Source organism: Dipodomys merriami, unplaced genomic scaffold (assembly GCF_024711535.1).
Source record: "Dipodomys merriami isolate MVZ:Mamm:240054 unplaced genomic scaffold, mDipMer1.0.p SCAF_13, whole genome shotgun sequence".
NCBI lineage: Eukaryota > Metazoa > Chordata > Mammalia > Rodentia > Heteromyidae > Dipodomys > Dipodomys merriami.
The window spans coordinates 30,350,101-30,377,292 of NW_027202604.1; the positions used below are offsets into that span (position 1 = coordinate 30,350,101).

General features: G+C 35.2%; 1 protein-coding gene across 3 annotated transcripts in view; it reads right to left on the reverse strand.

Annotated features, from left to right (window-relative positions):
- The window catches only part of Cntn3 (contactin 3), a 298,626-nt gene that overhangs the window by 169,345 nt on the left and 102,089 nt on the right, over positions 1 to 27,192 (reverse strand). For all 3 annotated transcript variants that reach the window (XM_070018977.1, XM_070018976.1, XM_070018975.1), the window contains one exon: positions 17,449 to 17,624. In XM_070018977.1, coding sequence (XP_069875078.1) covers positions 17,449 to 17,624 — 176 coding nt within the window. The remainder of the gene's footprint in view (positions 1 to 17,448; positions 17,625 to 27,192) is intronic.

The window sequence follows — 27,192 nt, forward strand, 5'->3', positions numbered from 1 at the left end:
TTCCAGTTTAACACTGTTCTGGTTGGTGCACTGTTTAGTCAGTTAAGGAAACTTGGAAAAACATGTCTTTTGTTACTGTTGTCTTGTTCCCAGGTCAACATCTCCTGGAGAGCCAGCTTGTCTTACTCAAAACCTTCACTTTGTCTCTTAAGGAACTGATATTATTGTGTAAGTAAACTTCTGTCTTTTCCACTTGCAGTTTTCAATCAATCCGTATAACAGGAGTTGCTGAATTTCAAAAAAAAAGAATCCATAAGGAAAAGAAATGTGGTTTCTAGCCAAGAATATATATAATGGGCTTTACTGTTTCTCTTTCATTCAATGCCATTGAAATTGTACACAAATGTGTCCTAAGAATGTTCTGACCATAACAAGTACTTGTTAAATAAACATAGCTGGGGCTTACATGTTTTCCACATTTCTCTTTCCCTAGAGTGTAAATCAGGCAACAGTTAAAGCATGTATGTTAGATGATAAACTCAAGCTATCATTACATGGCTCTTCCTTTGCTAACAGTGTGGCCTCATGCAGCTCTTTGGGGGAATTGAATGAAGGATATATTCAACAATGATCATCACTGTGCTTCATGTGTGAAAACTGCTCAACAAAAATTACATACCTATAACTCTATCTCAAATGTATATTACTGACTTAAGGAAATGTAACCTCTTTGTGCAACTACTTAATACTCATTTTAAGTACATACTCAAAACAAACATAAAAATCTTTGTTTTTATTAAATTAGCATTTTTTTTGTCAGTCATGAGGCTTGAACTCTGGGCTTGGGCACTGTCCCTCAGCTCTTCAGCTCAAGGCAAGTACTCTACCACTTGAGCCACAGCGCCACTTCCAGTTTTCTAGTGGTTTATTGGAGATAAGAGTCTCACGGACTTTCCTGCCTGGGCTGGCTTTGAACCATGATCCTCAGATCTCAGCCTCCTGAGTAGCTAGGATTACAGTGAGCCACCGGTGCCCAGCTTAAATTAGCATTTTCAATTAACATATTACTTAGTTGTTCCCAAATAAAGTTGGTTATAGAACCCAAGCTGACATATTACAATTTTCTCAATGCAGAAATAGTTGATGATATATAAAGATGTATGAACAATAATGGAGCAAGCTAGCACTAAGGCAAGAGATAATAAAGGGGCTTTTCAGGCCCAAAGAAACATAGGTCCCATGGTTTCCCTTATTTGTAATATCTAGTATATGTATGAGTCAAGCGGAAAAGGTCAGATAATGGAATGTCAGGAAAATGAACCCTTAGATGTGTATTTTAATGTTTTTTTCTTTTATGCATGTGTTTCTAACGCATTTATAAGATTATCTCTTTGTTGCTTTGTATGTCCCTCCCCCACAGTATAACCCCTGCTTTCACTATATTTGATGTCAGTATAACTTGTGGAGGAGATGGGGAAAAACCAGTTGTTTAAGGATACAGGTGGACCTGTTGCAACAATGAGAAGTACAAGTTGTCATGTCCAAAACGAGCTTTACAACGTCGGTGCGGGGGGGGGGGGGGGAAGAGGGGGAAGGAGAAGGATTGGGATTGGGGGGGAGGGGGGTGGCTGGGAAGGGATGTGAAGGGTAAACAAAGGAGGAGGCTGCAATGCTTGGTAAGAAATGTACGCATTATCCTGTCCATGTAATTGTAACTCCTCTGTACTGTATGTTCACAAATAAAATTAAATTAAATTAAAAAAAAAGAACGGGACTTTAAATGAAAGAGAATAGAATAGTCTGTGTGCTTAACATCAAGATGTCAAAACCCTTAGACTTTCCATCTCTCTGAGAGATCAATCAAAAGCATTTTCTTAAGAGGTTGTGGACCCACAGGACAGTTTATGACAAGTGACTCCTCAGAAAAAAATCTATATTACATTAAATCATATGGCATAACTACTTAACTTAGAAACAAAAATCACAGAATTTCCCTCATGAGAATACACATTTGGTTTCATGCTTTCCCTTTCATTTGATCCTACTGGACTTTGAAAACAGACTTTCCTCAAGAGCCTTAGAAAATGTCAGTTTCTTATCAAAAAAAAAAAAAAACTAGTTCAATCTAAAATGCTTTCCACAGGGCTCAGCTGATACATAGTAGGCCCTCAGAAACTGGTACACAGCTTCCAGATGAATTTTTCTTTATGAATTGTGCTCTATTCTGGTGAGAGAAAGCATATTAAATGATTCCACCCAGAGCACCACATATTGTGAAAACAGGGAGGAGGAATAGATTCATAAAAAAAGGTCTTGACCATTGCAATTATACCAGGAAGTCAGTTAAGGAATTTGAGGACTATCACATGATTGAAGCATTAAAAAAAAGTTTTAAAAAACTACTTTAAAGTTTGAGTCAGAAATTTAAAAAAATAACAGAAAAAAACTTGAATATAGCTTCAATGAACTGAGCAGTAGTAAACTCCAGCTTTCTTGCTGGAACAATCTAGAAAGAAGGAAAAGTAGTGATTATGTCAAATGCATTATGTTCCTTCTCATATTTGTCTAGGAGATTTTGGGTGTGAAATATGTGAAATATGTTAAATATACACATGCGTATGTGTACAAACACATACATGTTATGTGTGAATATATGCACATATGTGTTACATATGTGTGTGTGCAGAATTATAGCAGATAATTCACACATACACATGCTCAAAAAATGATCTACAAGTGATAATGACTTGGGCAAATCAAATATGAAAAAATACAGGTTTATATGCATATATGTGTAGCATATTCATATGTAGTGTATATATATATACTCACATCTATATATGCACATTATATAATACACATTTATGTATACATTTTTCCTCTGTCCAAGAGAAAGTTTATAGTGGAATACTTGTTTTTCCCTGTGCAGTATCTACCTTCTTTATATTAACAGCATCTTTACTTTCATACAATCTCATCAATGCATAAAGACTGAATTTGCATTAACAAACTATCATCACTTCATCTGGTAGAGGGTTGGTTCAGGGGTAGGCAGGTCTCCTAGGTCTGGGTTATGGAACAGCCCCAAGGAGAAGGAGTTTGCTTAAAAGACAGAGACTGGAATTTTAGGCATCACCTACTGCCAGGTAATAAGAGATGAAGATACTGCAGATGGAGGCTGATAGAAAGGAAAGACAGAGGCCAACGCCCAAGTGCCTCAATTAATCCCTAGATCCTATTAGGACTGAATTCAGCCTCAACTGTCTACATTTCTTTGGCCTTAAGTTGGTTTTGAGTTTCTATTTCGTCTCAGTGAACAAATTCAAAATAAAACAGTAATGTGGCAAGATAAACAAAAAATGAAAAGAACTAAGTTTAGTGAGAGGACAAGGGGGTCACAGCCCAAACAGAAGACTAAGAGGAAGAAAGAAACAGGAGAGCAGAAAATCATGGTGAGTGGAGAAACAGGAATTTGACTGGGAACCAGATTCCTTGTAGAGAGAACAGGGTCCTACCTGAGACAAAAACAAGACTGTAAATTGCTGATACTGACAAAGTTTGATGTTGAAAGACCATGAGCAACTTTCTGATAACAAAAATGTGCACACTCAGGAGAAAGAGAAATATGATCATGAAATTTAGATCTATTCCCCAAATTTTCTGTTGAAAGCATTGAGATGTAGTTACATTGATAGTGGGGAAAATGTAGATTGTATATAATTGTATGTCTTTTTTAACCTCTATTTTAATGGAAGCTTGAAACCTAGGTTAGTTTTCATAAGTGAAAATTGACATAATATCATGGGTTGAGTGATCCAGGCCTAAACACATATTTTAGGAAGCAGTGTTCATTAAAATAAAGGTACTAAATTGAGAAAGCACTCACCATAATAAATGTCAACTTGATGATCAGGGAGTCATAATCAAGACATTAAGTATAAGAGAAAAAACAACGCCTATTGACTTTCTATCATTATATAACAGTGATCTTTGGTACAAAAGAATAAATAAAACATTGGTGGAAAAGTGACAGCCAGCATTGTTAATCACAGTATGCACTGATGAAGAAGAAAAATTGATTAGTGCTCACTCTAGGAGACTTTTATCAATAACCTTACCAAATCAAATAGCCAAAGTGATGAACTAATCTACTTCTAAAATTCAAACTTGGGGGATTCTGAAATCAAAGTTCTAAAATAAAACTTATAGCAAATATAATTTTTAAAAGTTCTAAAATATAATTTGTAGCAAATATAATTCTTAAAGCTATTCTGGATTCTTGAGTGGTACATTCTTTACTTTTTAGTAGGAGAATGAGGGCAGATAATATACACACCAACATATACACATTTAAAACATTTACAGGTGATACTGTCTTTTGCAAATCAAATCATACTAAAAGTAGCTAACAAAGAAAAGACACATTATCAAATGTAGAACTGGAAAGAAAATGTAGAGAGAAATACTGTCTGTTCATTAAAGTTATTTTAGCTTCTAAAGCCATAAGTCTAACAAAAAAAAAGGATTGGAGGGGGCAAAAAATTCTTCTAAAAGATATCATTAGTCTGAAAATTACAGAATTTCAAGTCTGATTTCAAAGACATTCTCCAGCATTTGTGAAATAGAATCACAGCAGTGTAATGGATGAGCATTCAACCAGGGCTCAATTAAATAGATGCTCACGTGGAAGAAGAAATTACAGAATATTTTTAGTATGCTACAGCAGGAGAACACAACAGCCTGAAAATTATAGCAGAGGATATACTACAAAACATCCCACACATATAATAGTACTTGATCTGAAATTAAAGGGTTGAGTTCAATTCTAGCCTTTTCATAAGCCATTTGGATTTAACTTTATATACACCACCCAAGCAGCTGCTCCCTTCACCAGGCAACCTTTTTCTATATTTTTTCACACATCAGCCATCACAGTACTGCTGCAGACCAGAAATTGCTTTTATTTGCTTCAAATTGCTTCAAAAGTGATTAAAAAAAAACAACAAAAACAGAACAGCAATAAAGGAACATTCCTACAGTGGCCAAACAGAAAAGAAAAACAAAAAGCAGATCACTTCTAAGCAAGAATCATTCAGAGATTCAAGGAAATAAAACTGATCTGTTCTGAGGAGCATTCTATCCAATTCTCCTATAATGGCATTATGTTGGAACAGAATAAACCCATATGGAAGAATACCAGTTAATAGAGGGGACAAATGGGCTGATAATGCTGCCAGCCTCAGGAAATTTCCAAGTTTCCAGGATACTGGACTTCAATAAGATGGGATTTCACAGTACTTATATTTTATATAATTGTACTCAATTCAAAAGGAACTGGATCAGCTTCATAGATAGCTAAGCAGTATTTTTCCTTAGATCCCTGCAATGATCCCCACAACATGTTTTGTCTTGTGTTTTAAAAAACCTATAGAAAGTTAAAGAAAATACACTCAATATCTCAAACAAAATCTAGAACTAATGGAAAGGAAAAGCAGATTGAATACATACACCCAAGGCTATCTATGAAGGATCTAAGCTTTTCCAATGAAACAGATCAAAACCTTTAGCTACTAAAACCCTAGTAATGGTATCAAGGACACTGGCTAACATACTGAACTTCATGTAATACAAAGCAGGGTACCATATTGATGGAAATGGCTATGTCCCGATAACAATACTATATCCATTCTTAGAATTATTTTTCTCTTGCTACTGTATAACCTATCAGAGAAAGAGAAAATAAAACAAACAAACAAACTAACCACTAAGCAATCCATCGGATTTCCAGGAATGCCACTACAATTCAACAGAGGTGAAGGGATGTTTCTAGACTCTCCAGACTAACAACCCAGTGATTATAGCAAACAAGTACCACTTCTTGTGATCAGCATCCACAGATACGTGACAGATGCGTCTCCTTCAGATAAAGATTTTTGGAGAAGCTTAAACATTACTTTCCAAACTATAAATTACATAGTCTTATAGAAGTAGACTTTGAAAGCCTATCATTTAGTTGTTAGTTTCAACAAGTACTGCCTAGAAGGGAAAAAGACAAGAGGATTCAAAAGACCATTGTTGCAATGTGATATTTGGCAAATGCTCAACAACAAAAGAAAACAAAGTGATATTTCATCTAAAACCTTCAATTGTTTCACATCCAACAGTTTAAATTAGCTTTTTTCTCTTAAGAGTCAAAAGAAAATAGTTAAAACATAGTCTTATCCATCTTCAAATAAAGAAACTGAGGCACACAGAGGTAACGTGACAACTTGTAGTCAGATCAGGACTAGAAAGTTTTCAATATTTAATGTTAGGTTTGGGCTTGTTCTACTCTAGTATACGGATGTGATTAGTATGTTTTTGTTTTTGGTACTGGTATTTGAAATCCAGGGTCTTGTTTTTCTTAGGCAAAGATATACCACTTGAGCCATATACGCAGGCCTTTATCCTTTAGCGTATTTTTTTTTAATTGTGTTTCATGCTTTTCCCATAGGCTAGCTTCTAATCATCATCATTCTATTGAATAGTTAGGATTCCAGGCATGTATCATCTTGCCAATACAAGAGTACTTTTTAACTCTTTTAAGAGACTCATATACAGATAGCCCTATTAGTCAATGAATTAAAGATTTCTAACAACAAACAACAGAGATTTAAAGAGGTAAACCTAGAACATACAAAATATTACATCTCAAAAATACAAAGAAAGTAAACCAATTATATGATACTTAACAGAGCTTAACAGGTATTTCCCCCAAAGAAGATATATCCAGTAGGATAGTGGAATGTTGTCTGGAATACTAAGTTTAGAAAAATTCAGAGCTTCAAACACTGCTGAAAAAGTATAACTTAGTACCGTCCCATTTGAAAACAGTGTGAGACTGGTTCAGCAGGTATTACAGAGTGACATAGTAATTCCACAGCAGGCATTTACACAGTAGAAACTGTGAAGCATGCTTACAACAAGAGCCCAAAAAGGAAAATAAGCTTAAAAGACCATTGATAAATGAGTAAAGATCACATGTCAGAAATAACAGAGGAGTATTACTCAGTAGTAGACAAAAATGAAACGATGCATGCTACAACCCAGATGAAATACAAAAGGATTACTCTAAGAAAAAAAAATTATGAATATTAGATAGTGAATAACACATTTATGTGAAAGGCACAGGGTACACAAGCCCATAGAGACGAAAAGTAGATTGAGGATTTTCAGAGACTGTGATGAATACTTGATGGAGAATAGAATATGACTGCTATTGGGTTCAGGATTTCTTTGGTGAATGATGACAAAGTTCTAAAGTAGACCTTAGGACAATTTTGTGAATATATTAGAAACCAGTCAAATGTGTACTCCAAATGGGGCATTACATGGTATGCAAATTCTACCATTTACCTCACTGAAAAAAATCCCATTGGGAAGAAGATCTAAACCAGGAGCTCTCAGACAAAACACAGGCTGTGCAAACATGAAGAACATTTCTGTCTAGCTAACCACTCCAGGTTCCTTGAAGATAATGCTTTCATTTCAATATGCTTAATTATAGAAATATGATTTTCATAATCCACCCTTTCCTCTTCCCACCCATTCCCACAAGAATTTCCAGGCTTACTGAGTAGCCCATCCTGATAAAACACATTATAATACATCTAATTGTTTGAGGAAAACATGCCATATTTCCTACATCCAGCCCATTAACATACTTGTCACTGGATCTCTAGATTTCTCAGTCTCACTTTCCCCATAAGCTTCAATTATATCAACAAAGGCAATCATTTCCTAGTTTACTGTTGTTTCTCTTGAATGCAATCATGTTCCAAATCAAAACATGTCTCTCTGTTTACTGCCCTTTTAAGTGCTTGAAATAAGATGACACAAGTAAACGTGAACTATCGAGCTAACTCATCTGACTCATCTTCAACTTCACTGGTTACACAAAAGCAACTTTATTCAGATCTAGACTATACTGAGCTATTTGTCACTTCTTTTCTTTAACGTTACAGAGTAAGTTAGAATTTAGGAAGGGAAGGAGGGAGCTGTTTTCCTTTATAGTATGCTGTAGTTTGAATATATTGCTCAAATAATCTGGCAAAATTAAATTCTCCAAACAATTTTAAGCTTCTTGCAGGACTTTCTCAGGAGCCCAGACTGTTGTGAAGTATTGGTACATATACTCTCTCTCTCTCTCTCTCTCTCTCTCTCTCTCTCTCTCTCTCTCTCTCTCTCTCTCTCTCTCTCTATATATATATATATATATATATATATATATATATACACACATATATATATGCATTAAATCTGCCTCTGGGGTTACTGTAATCTCTTGTGGATGTTTACCTTTACCATTCCAACTGTATAGCAGACAGACATATCTGGTAGATATCACTCTTGGACCATATCTTAAACTAGGAACATGTTATTGTCACATATGAAGACCTCAATGATGAAGATGCCAAGCCTACTCAACCACAATAGTGCAGATAACTCACCAGGATTCCCAAATGATAAGTGTCCTCAGATAGAAACTCATAGCATTAAGCTTATAGGAAAAGGATTGGTTACATTCTAATTTGAACACACTGGTTATAGGCCCTACCTACTCCATTTTCAATCATTCATATGTTTGTTGCCCAAAGACGTGAGAACAATTGAGTAGAAAACCCAGTAGAAATTTAGATCAAGATTCCAGACAATGGAGTCCTCTCAACCAAATATTTCCATAACGTATAGCTTGATATTATGATGATTGCATTAATTTCTTCGCCTACCATAAAAATGGTTTAGTGATTCAAAAGGAAAATAAGAAGGATAGAAGGAAAAAAAACAAAGGAGGGGATAATAATGTTCAACAAGAAACGTATTCATTACCTTACTCATGTAACTGTAACCCCCCTCTGTATAGCATCTTTACAATAAAATAAAATTTTAAAAAAGAAACATAATCCAATTATATGAAACAGGGTAAAATACAAAAGCTATATAGTAACTTAAAATGTTGACTTACAATGCAATGTTAGTTTAAAAAAACTGCAAACATCTGATATAAATGGTTTGAAACCCTCTGTGTTTAATCAAGAAGTTTTACTTATTTTATTCTAAAAACTCAGAGTGTATGAATGAAACACTGAGTTAAAGCTTTTGTTTTCATTTTAACTTGCTTTTAGACCAGCAGAGTAAAGCAGCTTTGAACTTCTTCAAAGTCACATAGGTTCAAAGATTAAGTTTGTGTTTTTAGCTGCACTGTTTATCTGTGAGAAATAGTTCTGCATATGCCTCAAAACAAACTAAGCTCCTACTAATTATAACACAAATTTAACTAATTAGACTTTAGTAACTTTTCTTTTTCAGATAACAACCAGCTACAGTGAGGTTCATCCTTAGAAATGTCTATGTTTGTTTAATCTTTCTCCCAATTCCTTTCTCCAGAGTGCAAAGGGTTTTTAAAATATTATAATCTAATAAAAGGGAAAACCTGTTACACTCTGAGGATTTGGAGGAGGGATCCTTTATTAAAACAACCCCACTGATTTCCCCTATATTAAAAAAGATCAACAAATATCAAGTACAGCAAAAAAAGAGAAAAAAATGGAAAAAAATGCAACTCCATTCCAAATAGATATTTTCTATATACCTTAATATGAGGGAGAGAGATATGCAGATATACACAAATAAATTGAATAAATTATGTTGTAATTTAGGAGTCCAGTGGTATAACTCCTATAAACAACTAGCTCCATCTAACAAAATGAGTACCAGGAACCTGAAACATGTTGCATGGGTGGGGTGCATGTAAGGAAGCAGGCAGACAAATGGAGAATACATTCCTTTAATGTGCATGTGTGAAAACAGAACTGGACACCTTGAGGAGATGTGTAGGGTTGGGAGAAATGTGAAGAACAATGTAAGGGATGACACTGACCAAGATACATTATACATAAAAACGTAGATGTTGAATTGAAAACTCTTCGTATAAATGACTTAAAGATAACATTTTACAAAAATTTTTAAAAGAGAGAGAAAGGTAAATAGAATCATTAATAAGTGATAATAGAACCCTTTGAATTCTAGAGCAGGTCTGTTCCCAACACCTAAGTCCAGAGATCACTAACTTGGTGATGTGATTTGTATCTGGCCTCCAGGGCTGTTCCATTTAATGTAGATATCAGTCCCCACATTAAAAAGTCAAGGGAAAGAATAAACTGTGGCTTATCTAATTATTTTGGAAAACTTGATTCCTATTTTTTATTTCTATTCCAAGATGAAAGAGAAGAAAGTGATGTTCTATTTTCTTGCCCAAATGATAAACAACTGTTCTTTCCTTCACACATTTAATGTCATAGTTTTTCATACACCCCTGCTTTTTGTTGGTGATTTCACTGTTTAAAACATTGAGTATAGAACAGAAGTGCTGTCTATTTTCTTCATGTACAGAAATCTGTGGTGGGCCCAGGGAGAAAATATATGTTAGTCAAGCTTTTCTCCGACGTATGTGGCTGGCTGCAAGCACAGTGTTAATAAGTCCTCCATATACAAAACAAAACAAAAACAAAAAACAGAAACAAAAATATAATCATGGTTTGATTAATTTAAAAAAATGATTTGCTTTGGTTGATAACATTTTGAAAGCTCATAGGATTCAAATCCTGCATTTCACTCCAAGGATAGTCTTCAATTGCTACTTCAGTGTTAGCAGTGGCTTTATAGACATAACTAGATGAAGAATGAAAGCGGACTATATGTGGCTAGCTTCATGTGGCAAATATTCTATTATAACATTGTCCCCAGGTTGGTTTTATCCCTGAGATTCTTTGTAGCCACAATAACAGCTGCTAGATATGGTTACTCCTTAAACCAAAACTAAGAAGAATTACATGTTTATCACATGTGATAATCACATGTCAGGTAAAAACCCTGCTAGAGCTCAACTTTATATCAAAATTTATAAAAGAAAAAATATTTGCAGCAGGGGAGAGTCAGCAGATCACCAAATCACTGGATGAGACCAAGAATATCCTATGTTTCAGAGGAGAATATCAAAATGAATGATTACCTTAATCTTTTGGACTTAAATGAAATAATAAAAGAAAAAAATATGTGGGATGACAGGTCTTCAGGAAAACAAAGAAGTATAGTCTGAGCCGAGAATAGGAACATGTTAAAAAGAACAAGGCAGAATGTCTAGTCATGAAAACGATAATCACTAACATCAAAAATTCAAACTACAGGTTAACAAATATTATGCTGAGATCAGGGGAGAATGAACGAATGTATGACAGAACTAAAGTAAATATGGAGAATGCATAAGTACAAAACAGAAATGAAAAATACTAAAAAAAAATAGAGGAGAGACACTGGGAAAATAGAAAATGTATTTTAAAGGGCAATTGGAAAGACAAAGGAATAAGGAAAACTTGCAGATATAAATGCTGAAGATTTTCTAGACATGCTAAAATAGTAATTACTTATCTGTGTACTGCTTTTACAATCTGCAAGGCATTGTTCAGGGTACTGGATAAACATAACTAGTCCTCACACTTCATGAAATACATTCTGTGATCTTGGTTTTACAGATGGAGACAGTGCAGCAGAGAGAGGTTCTGGACCTACCTAAAGAAACACAGCTTCTAAGTGGCAAAGGTGGGATTCAACCTAGGAAATGTAGCTCCAGTGTCTGGAGTTTTAACAACATACTTAAAGTCAAGATTTTTTTTATATATGAAAAAAATAAGCACACTTTCAAACATAAGGACAAAAAAAGAGGCAAAACAAAACAGTACTACCCACAAGCAGAGAGAAACTAAAATCCTTTTTAAAAGATACAGATCTCCAAGAAGGAAAATGAGCATATACAAGACAAGAGTAAGCAAAGTGATTCAGTAATCTTAAGGGTAAAGCCAAATAAGTAGTAATTACGTGGTTCATAATCACTTAGGACTCTGTGAAGGCTGGGCACAGTAAGTGATAAAGTGTACATTTAATTTTCTGCATTTATAAGAGTTAGGGTTTGAAAATGCAGTATTTCATAAACCTCATAAAAATGCATATTGCTGAGATGGCAGGAGAGACTCCTAGGATCAGCTGTCATAATCAATAGTAATGCTTAAAATGATCAGAACCAGATAGAGCAATATCAGCATATTATTAAAAAATGAGGTTGTTATTCAAAAAAGTAGTCAAGAAAACTTCATTTAGAAAAGAGAAACAAAGGATATAGACAAATTTTTGATGTTTTCCTTAAAACTAATAAGCTATGTAGGGAGTCTGCATATGATATTGTTATGGATATAAAAAGAAAAACGAAAACATAAAAATATAGCAACCATGTCTAATAATAAATAGGGTTAAAAATTCAACAGAAGATTGGACAAAGAATAAGACTGGATTAGTAACAAGTTTATATCTTGCAAGGTTTTTTTGTTGGAGATACCAATTATATTCTGACCTTTCAAAGCATACAGACTAAAATTTCTAGGACAATTATTACAGGAAAAATATCACAGGAAAAACAATGCAATATTTTTGAGAACAGAAAAAAATAAAAATGAAGAGAATAATGAAAAAGATAAATATCATAGTACATTAATACAGCCTATCATTGTATTAGTATTTAAATCCTAAATCAAAACCATTTATGAGGTCATCACATGTTTACAAAAATATATCAAATTTTTTAAATAAAGCAAAAATGAACAGAAATACCAGGATAAATGAAAGACATTACATCATCCACAAAAATTAATATATCAAACATCAGTATAATTAAGTTTAATGGCATAATTAAGTTTAATGCAGTGGACATATGGAAAACCCAGTACTGTCATCCTGAAAATATACATTAATTTTAAGCCTATTACTAAAAATTACAGACCATGAATATCAAATCATAATATAAATAAAAAATGAGATAAGAATATAATATGATGATTTTAAAATGTTATACTTTGGAAAAAAACATCAAAATTAGCCAAGAGTTAAAATATGAAAGTCCATTCTATAGTCAATGGGTTGCTACTTTAGAAATAGGAAAAAAAACACTATTAAAACTTTATATGTTGAAAGGGGTAATGTTTATCAACACATTATATTCATAAACTGCTTTATTGAATGGCTATTCCTTTGGGCAACTATGAAATTATAATTAATATTTTTTGAAATTTTATGTTTGAAAATGTAAAAGCAGTACCTATCTGATAATTCACAGGTCAAACAGAATCATAAGGAACTCAAAATATTTACAGAAGTATAGCATAATAAACCTCTACAAGTTTCTTTTTTCTTTTTCCTTTTTGCTAATGATTTGACTGGAACTCAAGGATTCGTGCTCAGCTTGCTGTTCATGGCTGTCATTTGACCATGTCAGTCACACCTGTAGTCCAGTTCTTTTCTGGTTAATTGGTAGAAGGTATGGACATTTGTATAATGAATGGACAAAGTAAAATGCATGAAATAGTATGGAAATTCAACAGTGAAAAAATGATAACTGAATTTGATTTTAAAAGAGAACAAAATACCATTTATAAGAAAATAGGGAATATATATCTAGTTTATGTTGAACTAAGAAAGAAATAATGAAAATATTTTATAGTATCTTTGATGATGCATTAGAAAATATAAAGTGAAAAATGCTAGGAAAATACAATCTGTCACACAGATATGAACAGTATGGTTTGTCTTGTAACTACTCAATAAATATAACTAATAAAATTAACATGTCCTCCAAGGAAATGCAGGCTTATGTGGTTTTGTATCTATGTTTTACATCTGACTTAAGAAACAAGTAATTTCACTATTTCTCCATGTTTTATAGGGAACAAAAAAATAAGGCATACTCTAACTTGTTTTTAGTGGTGGATATAAACTTGGTGATAAATCCAGAAAAGAAAAAAATAACATGAGATCATAAAGCAAAAAAAAAAGTTCCTATATATATATGGAAAAATGCTATGCAGAATATGAACAAAAAGTTAACAGCTAACTAATAGAAAAATTACATAAAAGCCAAGTTGAAACTGACAGGAGTATGGAAGGCCATTTAATATTAGAAAAATGTTCACTATTTTAGCAGCCTAAGAGGGGGGAAATATATATTCCTGCAAAACACGAAAATGGAAAGAAACAAACATTCATAATAGCATCTAAACTATCATATAACTGATAAAAGTTAACAATAAAATCTCGATGCCAACTTCATATCTGATGGCAAATATTAATGGTATTCAAAATTGCAAGCACCCAAGAGATCTCCACCCTCCATCCTCAATACATTCAGTCAATGCTTTATATATACATATATAATATTCAGCTAGATATATAAACAAGTAAGCATAACAAAATACATAAAAGGAATAAGTGTCTACAAACAATAAAAAATGCTCATGATTGACATAAAATATCCTCCAAACAGAAAAGTACAACAAAACTGGAAATGCTAACACAGCACAGCATTTCTGTCAGTAAAGAATGGGTTCCTTAATCAATCAGTTAATTCAGTTATGTAACTGTAGTAGAATAAACTAAATTGGGATCTTACCTCATATGATATACAAAACCAATGATAAAGACTTGAGTGTGAAAAGTAGAACATGAAATGTTTTATTTGTACAATTAGGACAATAGCCTTCTCATTTCCCAATAAAAACTAATGTTTTAAAGCTGTCAGAAGAGAATATAAGTTATATAGGGAAAGGCTTTGCTGGCCTCCAACTGTGATCCTCAACATCTCTGCATCCTGAGTAGCTAGCTAGTGGCTGATTTTATTTTTTTACTTTTCTCTCTCTTTTTTTTTTATTGTGAAAATACCATATAGAGGGGTTACAATTACAGGGGCAAGGTAATGAGTACATTTCTTATCAAGCATTGTTGCCTCCTCCTTTGTTTCCCCTTCCCATCCCTTCCCATCCCACCCTCCCCCATGCCAAAGTTATAAAGTTCGGTTTTTGACATTACGTCTTGTACATCTCATTGTTGCAATGGGTCCACCTTCCCCTCCACAAATTATACCAAAGTCAAATACAGTGAAAACAGGGGTTATACCGTGGGGGTGGGACATACAAAGCAACAAAGAAATATCTTATAAATATGTTAGAAACGATAGCAAGAAAGAAAAATAACATTTGAGTCCTTATCTTGGGGTTCATTTCACATAACATCAACTTATCTGACCGTTTCTGCTCATCTCAGACATATACTAGTTATTGCAAATAAGAGAAACCATGGGACCTATGTTTCTTTGGGCCTCGCTTACTTCACTTATATAATTTTTTCAAGTCTTTCTATTTCCTAACACATGGAGCAATCCCATTGCATATATATACCTCATTTTCTTGATCCATTCATCTACTGAAGGGCATCTGGGTTGGTTCCATATCTTAGCTATGGTAAATAATGCTGCAATAAACATAATTGTGCTGATGGCTTTAGTATGGTCTTGTTTGTGATCATTTGGGTAAATGCCCAGAAGTGGGATTGCTGGGTTATAGGGGAGCAATATATGGAGTCTTTTGAGGAACCTCCATATTACTTTCCAAAGTGGTTGAACAAGTTTACACTCCCACCAATGTAGTAGGGATCCCTTCTGTCCACATCCCCTCCAGCATCTGTTGTCATTAGAGTTCTTGATTATAGCCATTCTAACTGGGGTGAGGAGGAATCTTAATGTTGTTTTTTTTTTGTTTTGTTTTGTTTTTAATTGTGAAAATACCATACAGAGGAGTTACAATTACATGGGCAAAATAATGAGTACATTTCTTATCAAACATTATTGCCGCCTCTTTGTTTCCCCTTCCCTTCCCTTCCCTTCCTATCATCCGGGCCCCCTCCCCCCACCCGCCCCACCAAAGTTGTAAAGTTCGTTTTTCAACATAAGGACTTGTACATTTCATTGTTGCAATGGGTCCACCTGTATCCCTATTTAAACGATTTGTTTTTGCCCTTCCCCTCCACGAAAGAAATGCAAATCAAAACAACATGGAGATACCACCTCATCCCAGTTAGAATGGCTATAATCAAGAACTCTAATAACAACAGATGCTAGGACAGAAGGGAACCTTACTGCATTGTTGGTGGGAGTGTAACTTGTTCAACCACTTTGGAAAGTAGTATGGAGGTTCTTCAAAAAACTCCACATAGAGCTCCCCTATGACTCAATGTTGTTTTGATTTGCATTTCTTTTATGGCTAGGGAGGTTGACATTTTTAATCAAGTAAGAAAGAGAAATCAATCCAGGGGTAAGACAAAACTAGCTACTCACACATCAATGATGGTTGGGCTTCTGAAGGCAATTCCTTCAGCCTTCTGCCATGAGAATTAGGAAGTTGATAAAAGCAACTCCAAGTTAATTAAATGAGGACCAAATATTATAGACATGAAACCTAACAGCAAATCACTGAGAAACTCTTTACAAGTCAACCATTGTATCATTTCACAAATTTCCTTCCTGCATTGATTCTGTGACAACCCAACAAGACTGAGGGATTGTATTAAAAATCCACTGATGATGTCTGAGGAAAGCAGGTTTCTCAAATGACCAATGAATGGCCTTTTCACTTTCATTTTATTAGCAACACTAATGGCAAGCAACTTGCAAAGTGTGACAAAAAATTTCTTTGCATTTCTGTCTAGCATGAAAAATACTTTTTTTTCATTTTGTCATTTCTTCATGAAAAACACAAAAATGTCCTCCTTTATGTTTAATAGAAACAAAGAAGATTACTAAGCATTTAAACATACAACATACACTCAGCTAGTGTCTGCTTGTACAAAGTACTTCCTTATTCTTTCTTTCCGTTAATGTATTGCTATATAGATTTGCAAACACCAACATGGAATTTTTAATTTATTTTTAATTTATTATTTTTATTTTCTTTAGGTAGTTGTGAAATAGACATTTTTTTTTGCACATATCCTGGGTCTTGAACTCAGGGCCTGGATGCTGTCCCCAAGCCTCTTTATGCTCAAAGCTAGTGCTCTAACACTTGAACCACAGTGATACTTCCAATTTTTCCTGAGTAATTAATTTATGGGCAGTAAGAGTCTCATGGACTTTGCTGCCCAGGATGGCTTCAGACCACGGTCCTCAGATCTCCTGAGTAGCTAGGATTCTAGGCATGAGGCACAGGCACCTGGCTGATATATACATTTTTCTGTTGTTATTTTTGCCAGTCCTTGGTCCTTTCCCTAAGCCTCTTTGTGTCAAAGCCATCACTCTATCACTTGAGCACAGGGTCACTTCAGGTTTTTTCTCTCTTTCTGAGGAATTGAATCTAGGGCTTCATGCATGCTAAGCAAGCACTCTACATTCCCAATTCTGACTTAGCCATTTTTAAGACATAATTGGTGCATTAAATAGAGGAGGTGTCCCCGCCCCGCAATAAAAGGCTGAATTGCAAGCCTACTTTTCAAATAAACCTTATGTGTGGTTTCTGAGACACCCTCCCCCACAATGAACACACAAATCAAGTTCTATCATTTAAAATGTTGTTTTTGTTAGATGTAGAATCATAAACTCACAAGCAAACTGGAGTCTGGCTTCTCGGCTGACAATTGTTCCAAGTGAGTTTGTGGCAAAGCACTGGTAACTTCCAGTATCCCAGTTCCTGTTGGGGTTCATGATCGTAAGGTTGCCTCCACTCAGTTTATAATGATGGCGCACACTGCTATCAATAAGGCTCCCATTCAGCTGCCATCTGCAAAACAAATTTTAAAGGTCAAGATTTTTCTTCTTATTATTTTATTAGAATTTCAAAAAAGACTTTACATTATTCAGTCCACTTTAAACATGTTCCACTCATTAAAAAAAAAAGCCTAAAGCATACACGATTCAAGTGTTACATACTCTAAGAGTGACTGTGCCCAGGTTTTCATCAAAAGCAAAAGGGAGGTATAGGAGAAATGACAATGTAGTAGCACAAAAGGTTGGGAGCTAGGTAAAGATTTTTCTCATGAGGATGAGAACAGTTGGTTCACTGAGGGAGCAGGGAGTCAGACTAGATCTGTGTAGACAAAGCCGAAGTAGGAAATGGAGGTAATTATCTCAGATACTTTAGGCCAATCCCAAGCTGGAAATAGAGTGGAGGGAACAGAGAACATTTCTTTGATTTATCCACACGACTGAGCACATTTAATAAATTAATTGGTAAGTGTTGGACTATCCATTTCCATTTGTCTGGGTAAATACTTTTCCCGGAGGCTTTCTCTACTTTTCTAAATGACAGCAGAGCTATTTACAAAATAGTTCACTGTGGTAAAAGACTCTAAGCATCACCAAGAGGGACTGACAAAATTACAGAACAAACCCCAGAGATGTATGTGTCCATGGGAAGCTAAAAATATAGAGAACAAAAAGGTGATTTTCAAGGTTTTAACTGAAAAACTGGGAATTTTAGAACAGTAAGTAGACTTGACACACCCAAGTAGATCTCATCTTTAAATCTCACTCACTCTTCACAATGTCAAGAACTCAGTCATTATGAAAATAAGGCACTCACGTTTTAGACAACCCAATTCTGATATGGAAAATGCAGTCATCAGTTTTAATTCTATATCACACCAATCATCTCAATTGCATTTCATTTAAATTTTGAGAAAGCCATGAAAATAATGCCTAGTTTATAGATGAGAATTTCAATAAACCACCTGCATGAATTACCAACTGTTTCTAACCTTTTAATGAGATTGGTCAGGAGTTTAACTGAGTAGTTCATGATTCCTCAGTTATGTCATGGGGTGTGCAGAAACTATTGTATTAATATATGAAATACTTAATCTGCATAGATAGGGTAAAAGGGTACAGAAGGGGAAAATGGATATCACCTCAAATGTAGGACTTGGACAATGGCTAGATTTTTATAAAGATTACATAAAAGCATCAGTGAAAACACTTTTTGGTATCATTTACATGAAGTTTTAAAACACAGAAATTATGAAGGAATGGAATGTACTTCAAATGTATGACAATTAGAAGCTTTAACCTGTCGTAAGGAGAAAATGAAATGTGATTAGAGAACTTACACTAGGAAATTTAGCTTTTTGTCTTTTTTCCCAAAAATATGACATTTAATAATTGTCATAACATAAGTCACACAATGGCATATTAAGTAACACTTTACAAAGATGCTCTACAGTATTTTTTATTACTATTTCTTTTTTTTTTTTGGTGCTAGAGATTGAACCCAGGCCCTTGTTCATGTTAAGCACATGTTCAACCACTGAGTTACATACCCATTATCTAAAGCTTTTTTTAAAAAATTTACTTTTTCATATTAATATGTTTTTATTGTGAAAATACTGTATAGAGGGGTTACAGTTACATGAGCAAGGTGCTTTCTGTCTTTATTATTAAAGTAAGTAGTAGCTATACGGACATAGTCCATTACTACTCCATTTTCTCTATGTAAAATAATGCGAAACAAGATTTTCCTAATGGAAGTTCAGATAATTGGTAAGTGTATGAGTTTAATCTACTATTATAATAAATAACACCTTATCATTTGCTTATTTCTAAATCCAACTGTTCTATTCACACAGAAGATATCTAGTTCCAAAGCAACATTCCTAATGAGAGAGCAAACTAAACTTCTCTTTGAATCTAAAAGAACAATATTACAAAAATGACCAAGAGGAGAAAGAGAACTAGTTACACAGCCTTTCCCCCATTTATGTTAGATTGCTAGTGTTTTTTGGTTGATTAGCTTGTAGGGTTATGATCTTTCCCAAAGCAAGTCCATATTTGGATGAGCATTTGATTCAACCTTTTTTTTTTCACTTTCTTTTTATTCTGTTCTTAAGAGTTTTGTTCTTGAGCCCAGAGCCCCTATATACCTTCCCTGTCTCTATTATTCCTTAAAACTTAGAACTACAGAAAAAATGCAAGTAAATGGTTAACCTTTCACATTTTGTTTACATACTTTGTACTCTTTATATATAATATGACCTACAGGAACTAATTTTAGAAATACAGAGTTTTCACCTAAACCATCCTACTCAGGCTCAATCTTTGCCTTAATGATTAAAGATCTCCATGAATTTAATATGCATAGTCAAGCTTGAGAAAAACTGGACTCTTATCTCCTGTGTGAGGGAACTAACAACTAATAACTTTCCTTTTTAACTAATTCCACATTCAACAGCTTAAAATAGAAATCCTTTTCTTCTTTCTTCTCAGTCAGTGAGGAACAACTATGGAGTCACCATATGTCAGGCAATTTTCCAATTCTGAACTCATGGTAATAGGTCCCTGCATTCTTGAGCTTACAGTTTTGCAGAGATTTTTCCCCAGGTTCCTCATTCCTGTACCATCCCCTCCTCTACACCATCTCATCCCTAGGCCCTGGCTAAGCTTTTCACATAACAAAGAAAAGGAAGGAGATGGCATTCACAACGAAGTCCTCATTGGTCTGTCATTTGCCCTTCATCCATCACCACTGTGCAATTATGGGCAATTTATTTAACACATTAGATGAGGAGACTTCTTTTGCAAAGGCTGTGTAACAGATTTAAACAGACAGCTAAGTACTGACAACATGGGCATTCCAGACATGGTGGCTGCCATTATTAATGTGGGATTGAAGTGAGAGAACAGGATGGCAATGTGAAGGCCTCTCTCCTGGCCCTTTTCTCTTATTCTGATCCCTTACAAGCACAAGTCAGTTCCTTGCCAGCTATTTCATTCCAAACTTTGGGTCATCTCATCTCATGTAAAACATGCTGTGTCTTTCACATGTGGTTTATACGCATCTTACATGCCCTGAGAAGTTCTCAAGAGGACAGATGAAACACAGGATATTTGAAGTGAGTCAGTCACAAGTGAATAGGTTTCATTTTATCCTGTATGTGCTGGGCTTAAACTCAGAGCCCAGGCACTGTACTTGAGCTTTTGTGCTCATGGTTAATGTACCACTTGAACTACAGCTCTACTTTTGGCTATTTTGGTAGCTAATTGAAAATGAAAGAATCTCATAGATTTTCCTACCTGGGTTGGCTTCAAACTGCAATCCTCAGATCTTAGCTTCATGAATAGCTAGGATTACAGACATGAGCACCTGTACCCTGCACAGGTTTTATTTTTAAGATGGAAAAGGGAAGCGTTTGCCAGTTACTGTGTGCCTCAATGTTTGAATGGTAAGAACACCTCTAAATTCAAGTCAGGAAAAATATAGTTAGTTGTATGTATACATGTGTGTATACATATATGTATGCACATATGTGTGTATGTGTGTGAGACAGAGAGAGAGAGAGAGAGAGAGAGAGACAGAGACAGAGACAGAGAGAGAGACAGAGAGAGAGACAGAGAGAGAGACAGAGAGAGAGACAGAGAGAGAGAGAGAGAGAGAGAGAGAGAGAGAGAGAGAGAGAGAGAGAGTTCCTGGAGCTTAAACTTAGGTTTTTGGTGCTGGTGCTGTTACTGAGCTTTTTTTAAATTCTAACTCAAGAGGAGTGCTTTATCACCTGAGCCACAGTTTTACTTCTACCCTCTTGAGGTTTAATTATTGATAAGAGTCTCATAAACTTCCCTGCCTGGGCTGGTTTCAATTGTGATCCTCAGATCTCAGCCTCCTCAATGGTAGGATTAGAGGTGCAAGCCACCAGTGGTACTTGGCTTCACATATACTTTTGAATATAAGACTATTGCAAAGGGTACTTGGTGTTTTTGTTACCTACAAAGTACAGTTTCTCCAGGAGAAAGAAAAGCATCTTGGAATTGATAGAATGTTTGGGGTCTGACAAAGCATGTTTGATGGTTTCCTTAAAAACTGTGTGTTTTTGTATTTATATAATGAATAATAAAGGCACACTAGTTATATGGAAAATTGGGAAGATAAATAAAAATATGAAGAAGCACTTCTTGCCTACTTAATCGCCTGCAAGATTTAAGAGATCATAAAATTATGTGGGTAGATACTTAGTGCCTAAGATGTAAAAGCTACCATCCCAAAGTTTCCACTAAAAACCAAAGTGGAAAAAATTGTTTCATTTGCATAAGTGCCTCTCTCTTTAGCTCAGTTTTCATAAAAAAGACACAATCACTAGATTATTTCATCACATAAAAAGGCAACTCTTCTCTTTTAAATATGTTTTCTATTATACCAAAAGCATCAGTGCATTTGTTTTAGCAAATGCTTCAGAAATGAGATACTCTTGAAGTACACTGACAAATGTTAATTTTCTTTTAACAAAGTAATCTAATTATTTTTCTTCTTCCGAAAACTATTAATCATTAAATGGAGTTCATCCCCAGGTGATATAAAAAATTCTCCATATCTTATTAAATATTGATTGTTTCCTTCTTGCTGAGAATATGTGAATTTCAAAAGGTCTACCATTATTTAAACTCTGAAGTGTAGGTAATTCCTGTGCCTAGGCTCGTAACGGTTATTTTATTCTGAGAAACAAAAGCATGAATCTACATTCTTAAAGCAAAATATCCATATTTGAGCCACATATTTAAACATTATCTCACATTTTCAACTGTATAAGAAAATTACTTTCATAGTTATTCTAGAAAACAGAAGGTATCCTTAACTCTTTGTTGGGTATTGTCCAATAAATTAGTAAAAATCAGACTCATTTCTTTGCTGAAATCTGGAATTAAACTGATTAGGCTTCCTGAACACAACCCTGGGGAGCTAAGAGTGTCAGGTAAGCGACATGCACAGTAGGGAAACTTTTAGAAATAGATAATTTTAGTTTTCACATTCATAATCCTTTGAAAAATATAGGTTTCTAACTTTAACAAAGACTCTTAAAGTTTACCAAGTATTAACATCACAATGCAGTATTTCTGAAAGGCAGAGTTTAAAATTTCATAAATGTACACTTGCATGCCCAAATTCCATTGTAGAAGGAGTAAGGTAATAACCTGAAGGTAAAAAAGAAAACAGCACCAGGATGCCTGGAGCTACACCAGCAATTCAATCATATAACATTTACACTGTGCTGTAGAAGCTGCCTAACATTGTACCTTTAGCTCAGGGGTAAATGTCACAGAATTAAACACCTTTGCATAATCATCATGTTCTAACCGTCTTGGATGATCTTATAAATTCACTGCCAGCATACAAACTCTCATTCTACATGAATTAGTATTTGCTTTTAGAATCCAGGAGTGAAGAAATGCTTCTCTATTCATGTTTCCCAAGCCTACTGATTCTTAGTCAGTGAGCTCTTATTCCCTCTGACTTCATAGAAAATTTTACTGGGATTTGGATTGGCACGATAACCAAAGGTTATGGTTATGGGAAGTTTTGGGTTGGTGCTCTACCTGAGGAAATGCATATATAGTAAATTTATTTCTAAATTTGCTACATTCTCCACTCAACAGGGACAAGGGAACCAAAGTACTGAGAAACCTGAAACTCATCTAATAAAACAGAACAGTGGAGTGTACTACAGATCACTACCTATGAATAATACAGACGCATTCACTGTAAAACATATGCATGTCCATGGCTCAAGTTTTTTTTAATAATTAATATAAACCATAGGTGACTAACACACCCATATATGGATCCTAAATGATGACAACTGTATTATTATTTCCAGAAAATAAACTAAAAATATCAACCGGTGAGCATGTATGAATAAATTGCTTTTTGCTGCAAAAAAATAAAAAAAATAAAAAGGGCCTAGGAATGTGGCTCTGTGGCTTTTGTAGAGTACTTGCCCAGTATGCATGAAGCCCTGGGTTCGATTCCTCAGTACCACATCAGGAGAAAAAGCTGGAATTGACACTGTGGCTCAAGTAGTAGAGTGCTAGCCTTGAGCAAAACAAACTCAGGAACAGTGCCCAGGCCCTGAATTCAAGCCCCAGGACTGGCAAATAAAGAAACAAATAAGCTAGAGAAAGAATGAATGTATTTTTAAACACAATTTCAAATAATATAAAAAGCCTAAAATGTCTGGGGCTCAAGTGTGTTCTTCAAAGCATCTCAGTTTCATTGGATGATGGCCATGTCACTCATTGTTGAAGTTCTATCAACTAGTGGCACATTTCTTATATGGCAGACATTCATGGACATCTCCTGAACAGGTTAATCGATCCTATTCTCTAGCCATAAAGTAAACTCCACAGACTTCCCTACCAGTAGTCATCTACTTGGTCAATTAGCAATATTAAAATAGAGTTATTACATGAGTGTTCTTAGGTACCTCGCTTTCCATATTCACTATGCTTTCAGATTACACAAAACCACAACTAATATGGAATAGCAATAATGAATATGAACACAGATGTATTTTTTTGCCAGTACAAATTAGAGCACTAAACTCTGAAGTAAATTTCCCACTTGAACTTGTAAATGAACCCAGAATACTGATCTTTTGAAACAGAAACTAATAGTCCTGAAAACAAACTGGATGACTGTAGGTGATTTCAAATACAGCTCACCTTACAGTTGACTACATAAAGTTAGAGTCCTTCAGGATATCTACTTTATCATACAAAATCTGATTAGGAAGATGGAAGTTTAAACATTGGGGGAACAAACTTCATTTTTGACTGCAAGTGAAATGTAAGCAAAAAGAAGTAAATGACATTAAGTCATTTGGGGGTTGGTTGGGGCTGGGAAATAAGTCTATGCCAAACTCTTGTTAAATAATCATGTAATACTTTCCTTGGGGCTTGACAGGAAAATTAGGAATTTAATCACAAAAGCAATTTGTGGTTTTAGAAGTGGCTTTCAAGTTAAAAAGCAAATGCGTTTGTGTTGGGATGCAATGTTTGTTAATATGTTTACTGAAGTGATGAGAATAATTGCAGCTCCTGAAAGAATGAATGTCTGAATTTACATATTTAATACTTTATCCAAAAATAACTAGCTAAGCTCCTGCAATGATTGCTGAAGATACATATGAGTTAAGTTGTAATACTGTGGTTTAAAATCTGAATCTTTAAAATGTGGCTCGCCCCTGTGACCTCAGAAGACTGAGATCTGAGGATCATGATTTGAAGCCAGCCCAGGCAGGAAAATCCATGAGATGCTCATCACCAATTACCCATCCAAAAGCCAAAAGTGGAGCCGTGGCTCACATGTTAGAATGTTATCATTGAGCAAAGATTGTTTAGGGATAGTGCTCAGGCCTCTGAGTCCCTGACTTTGCGCCCTAGGACTGGCACGGGACAGTGCGGGGGGGGGGGGAGGGGGGAGGGTTAGGAGAGGGAATATTTCATGACACATGAAAATACATCCACACGCATATGAAATATTGTTTCAAGCCAAGCCAAGCTGGATGAAGAAGAGCTATTAAGCTTGTGATAATATAACTGAGTTCAAACACAATGTTGATAATCTTAAAATTATTCCAGGCAGAGATAGGGATGATTGCTACTTTTGTCTTTCCTGCATCTGTTTTAACTTTTCCTCCTAGCAAGTCCCCATTCTCCAGAGTAAATGTCATTCCACATATGACTTACGTCTTGCAAATGCAAACATTCCACATCTCAGGCCAACATGACTCGTTAAGAATGTGAGTGTAATTCATCAGATTCCATTGGTGTTTGATTAAGATAGTTAGATCTTTCCTCCTTATCCCACCAGGAAAAAAATAAAAACACACAAGAAAATTTAAGAAAGCATGCAAGGCATGCTTTAACATGTTGTATCAAACCCTTTAATTTTCACATCTCTGAAACCTTCTGTTTCAGCTGATATGGAATGCTCACAGTTTTCATTGCATTGTATTTCACATTTGTTTCTGCTATGATGGGGGGGAGTTGAGGATACTTCCTGCTGTATTTATGGGGTAGACATAAGGATATCAGGAGAGCCAGGCAGGAATCTTTGATACCTGTAGGTATCTGTCTTAAAATGGAGTCAATGGAGAGGACTCAATCCAAATCCTGTGCTTAGAATAGTCCTCATTTCTGCACTTGTTATATTTTACTACATGCTTGATTTCTGAAATATGCCTTAATCCTCCAATCCTTCATTTTTCTTTCTCTCTTGTTAATTGCATTCCATTGCTTTTCAGTATCACCTAGTAAACATTCACTACTGGACAGGCTAGTAATGCAGAGATGCAAACATCCAATTTCACCTTCAGGGTAGTGACAAGCAATTGGGGCCATCACATTTCATTTCATAATACAGGCAGGTTGAGCGGTTCACTGGGTGGGTACAGAACAGAACCCAGAGCAGAAAAATATCAAGAAGGCTCTTTGGGGAAATGGAAATGCCTCCCCTAGTTATCTGCATCTGTTTGCCTCAGGCATTGTAGGTGTGTGTGTGTGTGTGTGTGTGTGTGTGTGTGTGTGTGTGTGTGTGTGTGTGTGTGTGTGTGTGTGTGTGTGTGTGTGTGTGTGTGTGTGTGTGTGTGTGTGTGTGTGTGTGTGTGTGTGTGTGTGTGTGTGTGTGTGTGTGTGTGTTGTAGTTGTTCCAACTGTTCAATTGCTCTTAGTGGCTGTGAGTATGGGGACCAGACCTCTGCAGCTGGAGCAGTCAGAACACTGTGAGGAACTGAGTTTGAGGATTAAACACAGAGAACTGGGCTTTGAAATTTAGTGGGAAGGATCAAATTTCCCTATAGCTGGGGGAATTTGAAGGAACAATACTATTTATTTGCCTTGGGACATGAAAGTAAAGTAATAGTAACACCAAAACTCACATGGCAATAAAAATATGTGAACACAAATAACATATTACCAAAACTCTGTTTAAAATATGTCATCGGTGATCACATGATATGTTATGATACAGACCATATTGTATATAGCATTTATGCTATGCTTTTTATGTGCTGAACAACATGTCTGCACTCTATATTCTATTAGGGAAATTCATAGCATCTGTAGATAGATACAGCTCAATACAGTGATGCATAAACCACAATGTATAGCATCTGCATGTGTTTGCATGTGTGTATATACAGGAAATAGATAGTCTAAGACTTCTTTTCCTTACAGCCACTCCTCAAAGAAAACGTAAGCAGAAATTAGTATTCTATTTCATTTCCTTTCATATCACAATTTTTACATGTAGTCAACTCTCAGTAATTTAAACAGGTACAGGAGGTGACTCCATTACAGAGATATGTTGAAGACCTTTAAGCTAGAAAATCCCTTCCCACTGCAGTGATAATTATCTCTTAAAGCTGTGTATCCAAGGTTCCTCATATAAGATTTTTAACTTAATTACTGATTCTATAAAGCTGGATGAAAATGATATTCTGGTCACTTTCATGTGAAAACAAATGTGTGTGGGTGCAGAACCTCGTCTTGAACAGTGGGCCCAACAGAACATTCTAGAGCTATAGATATAT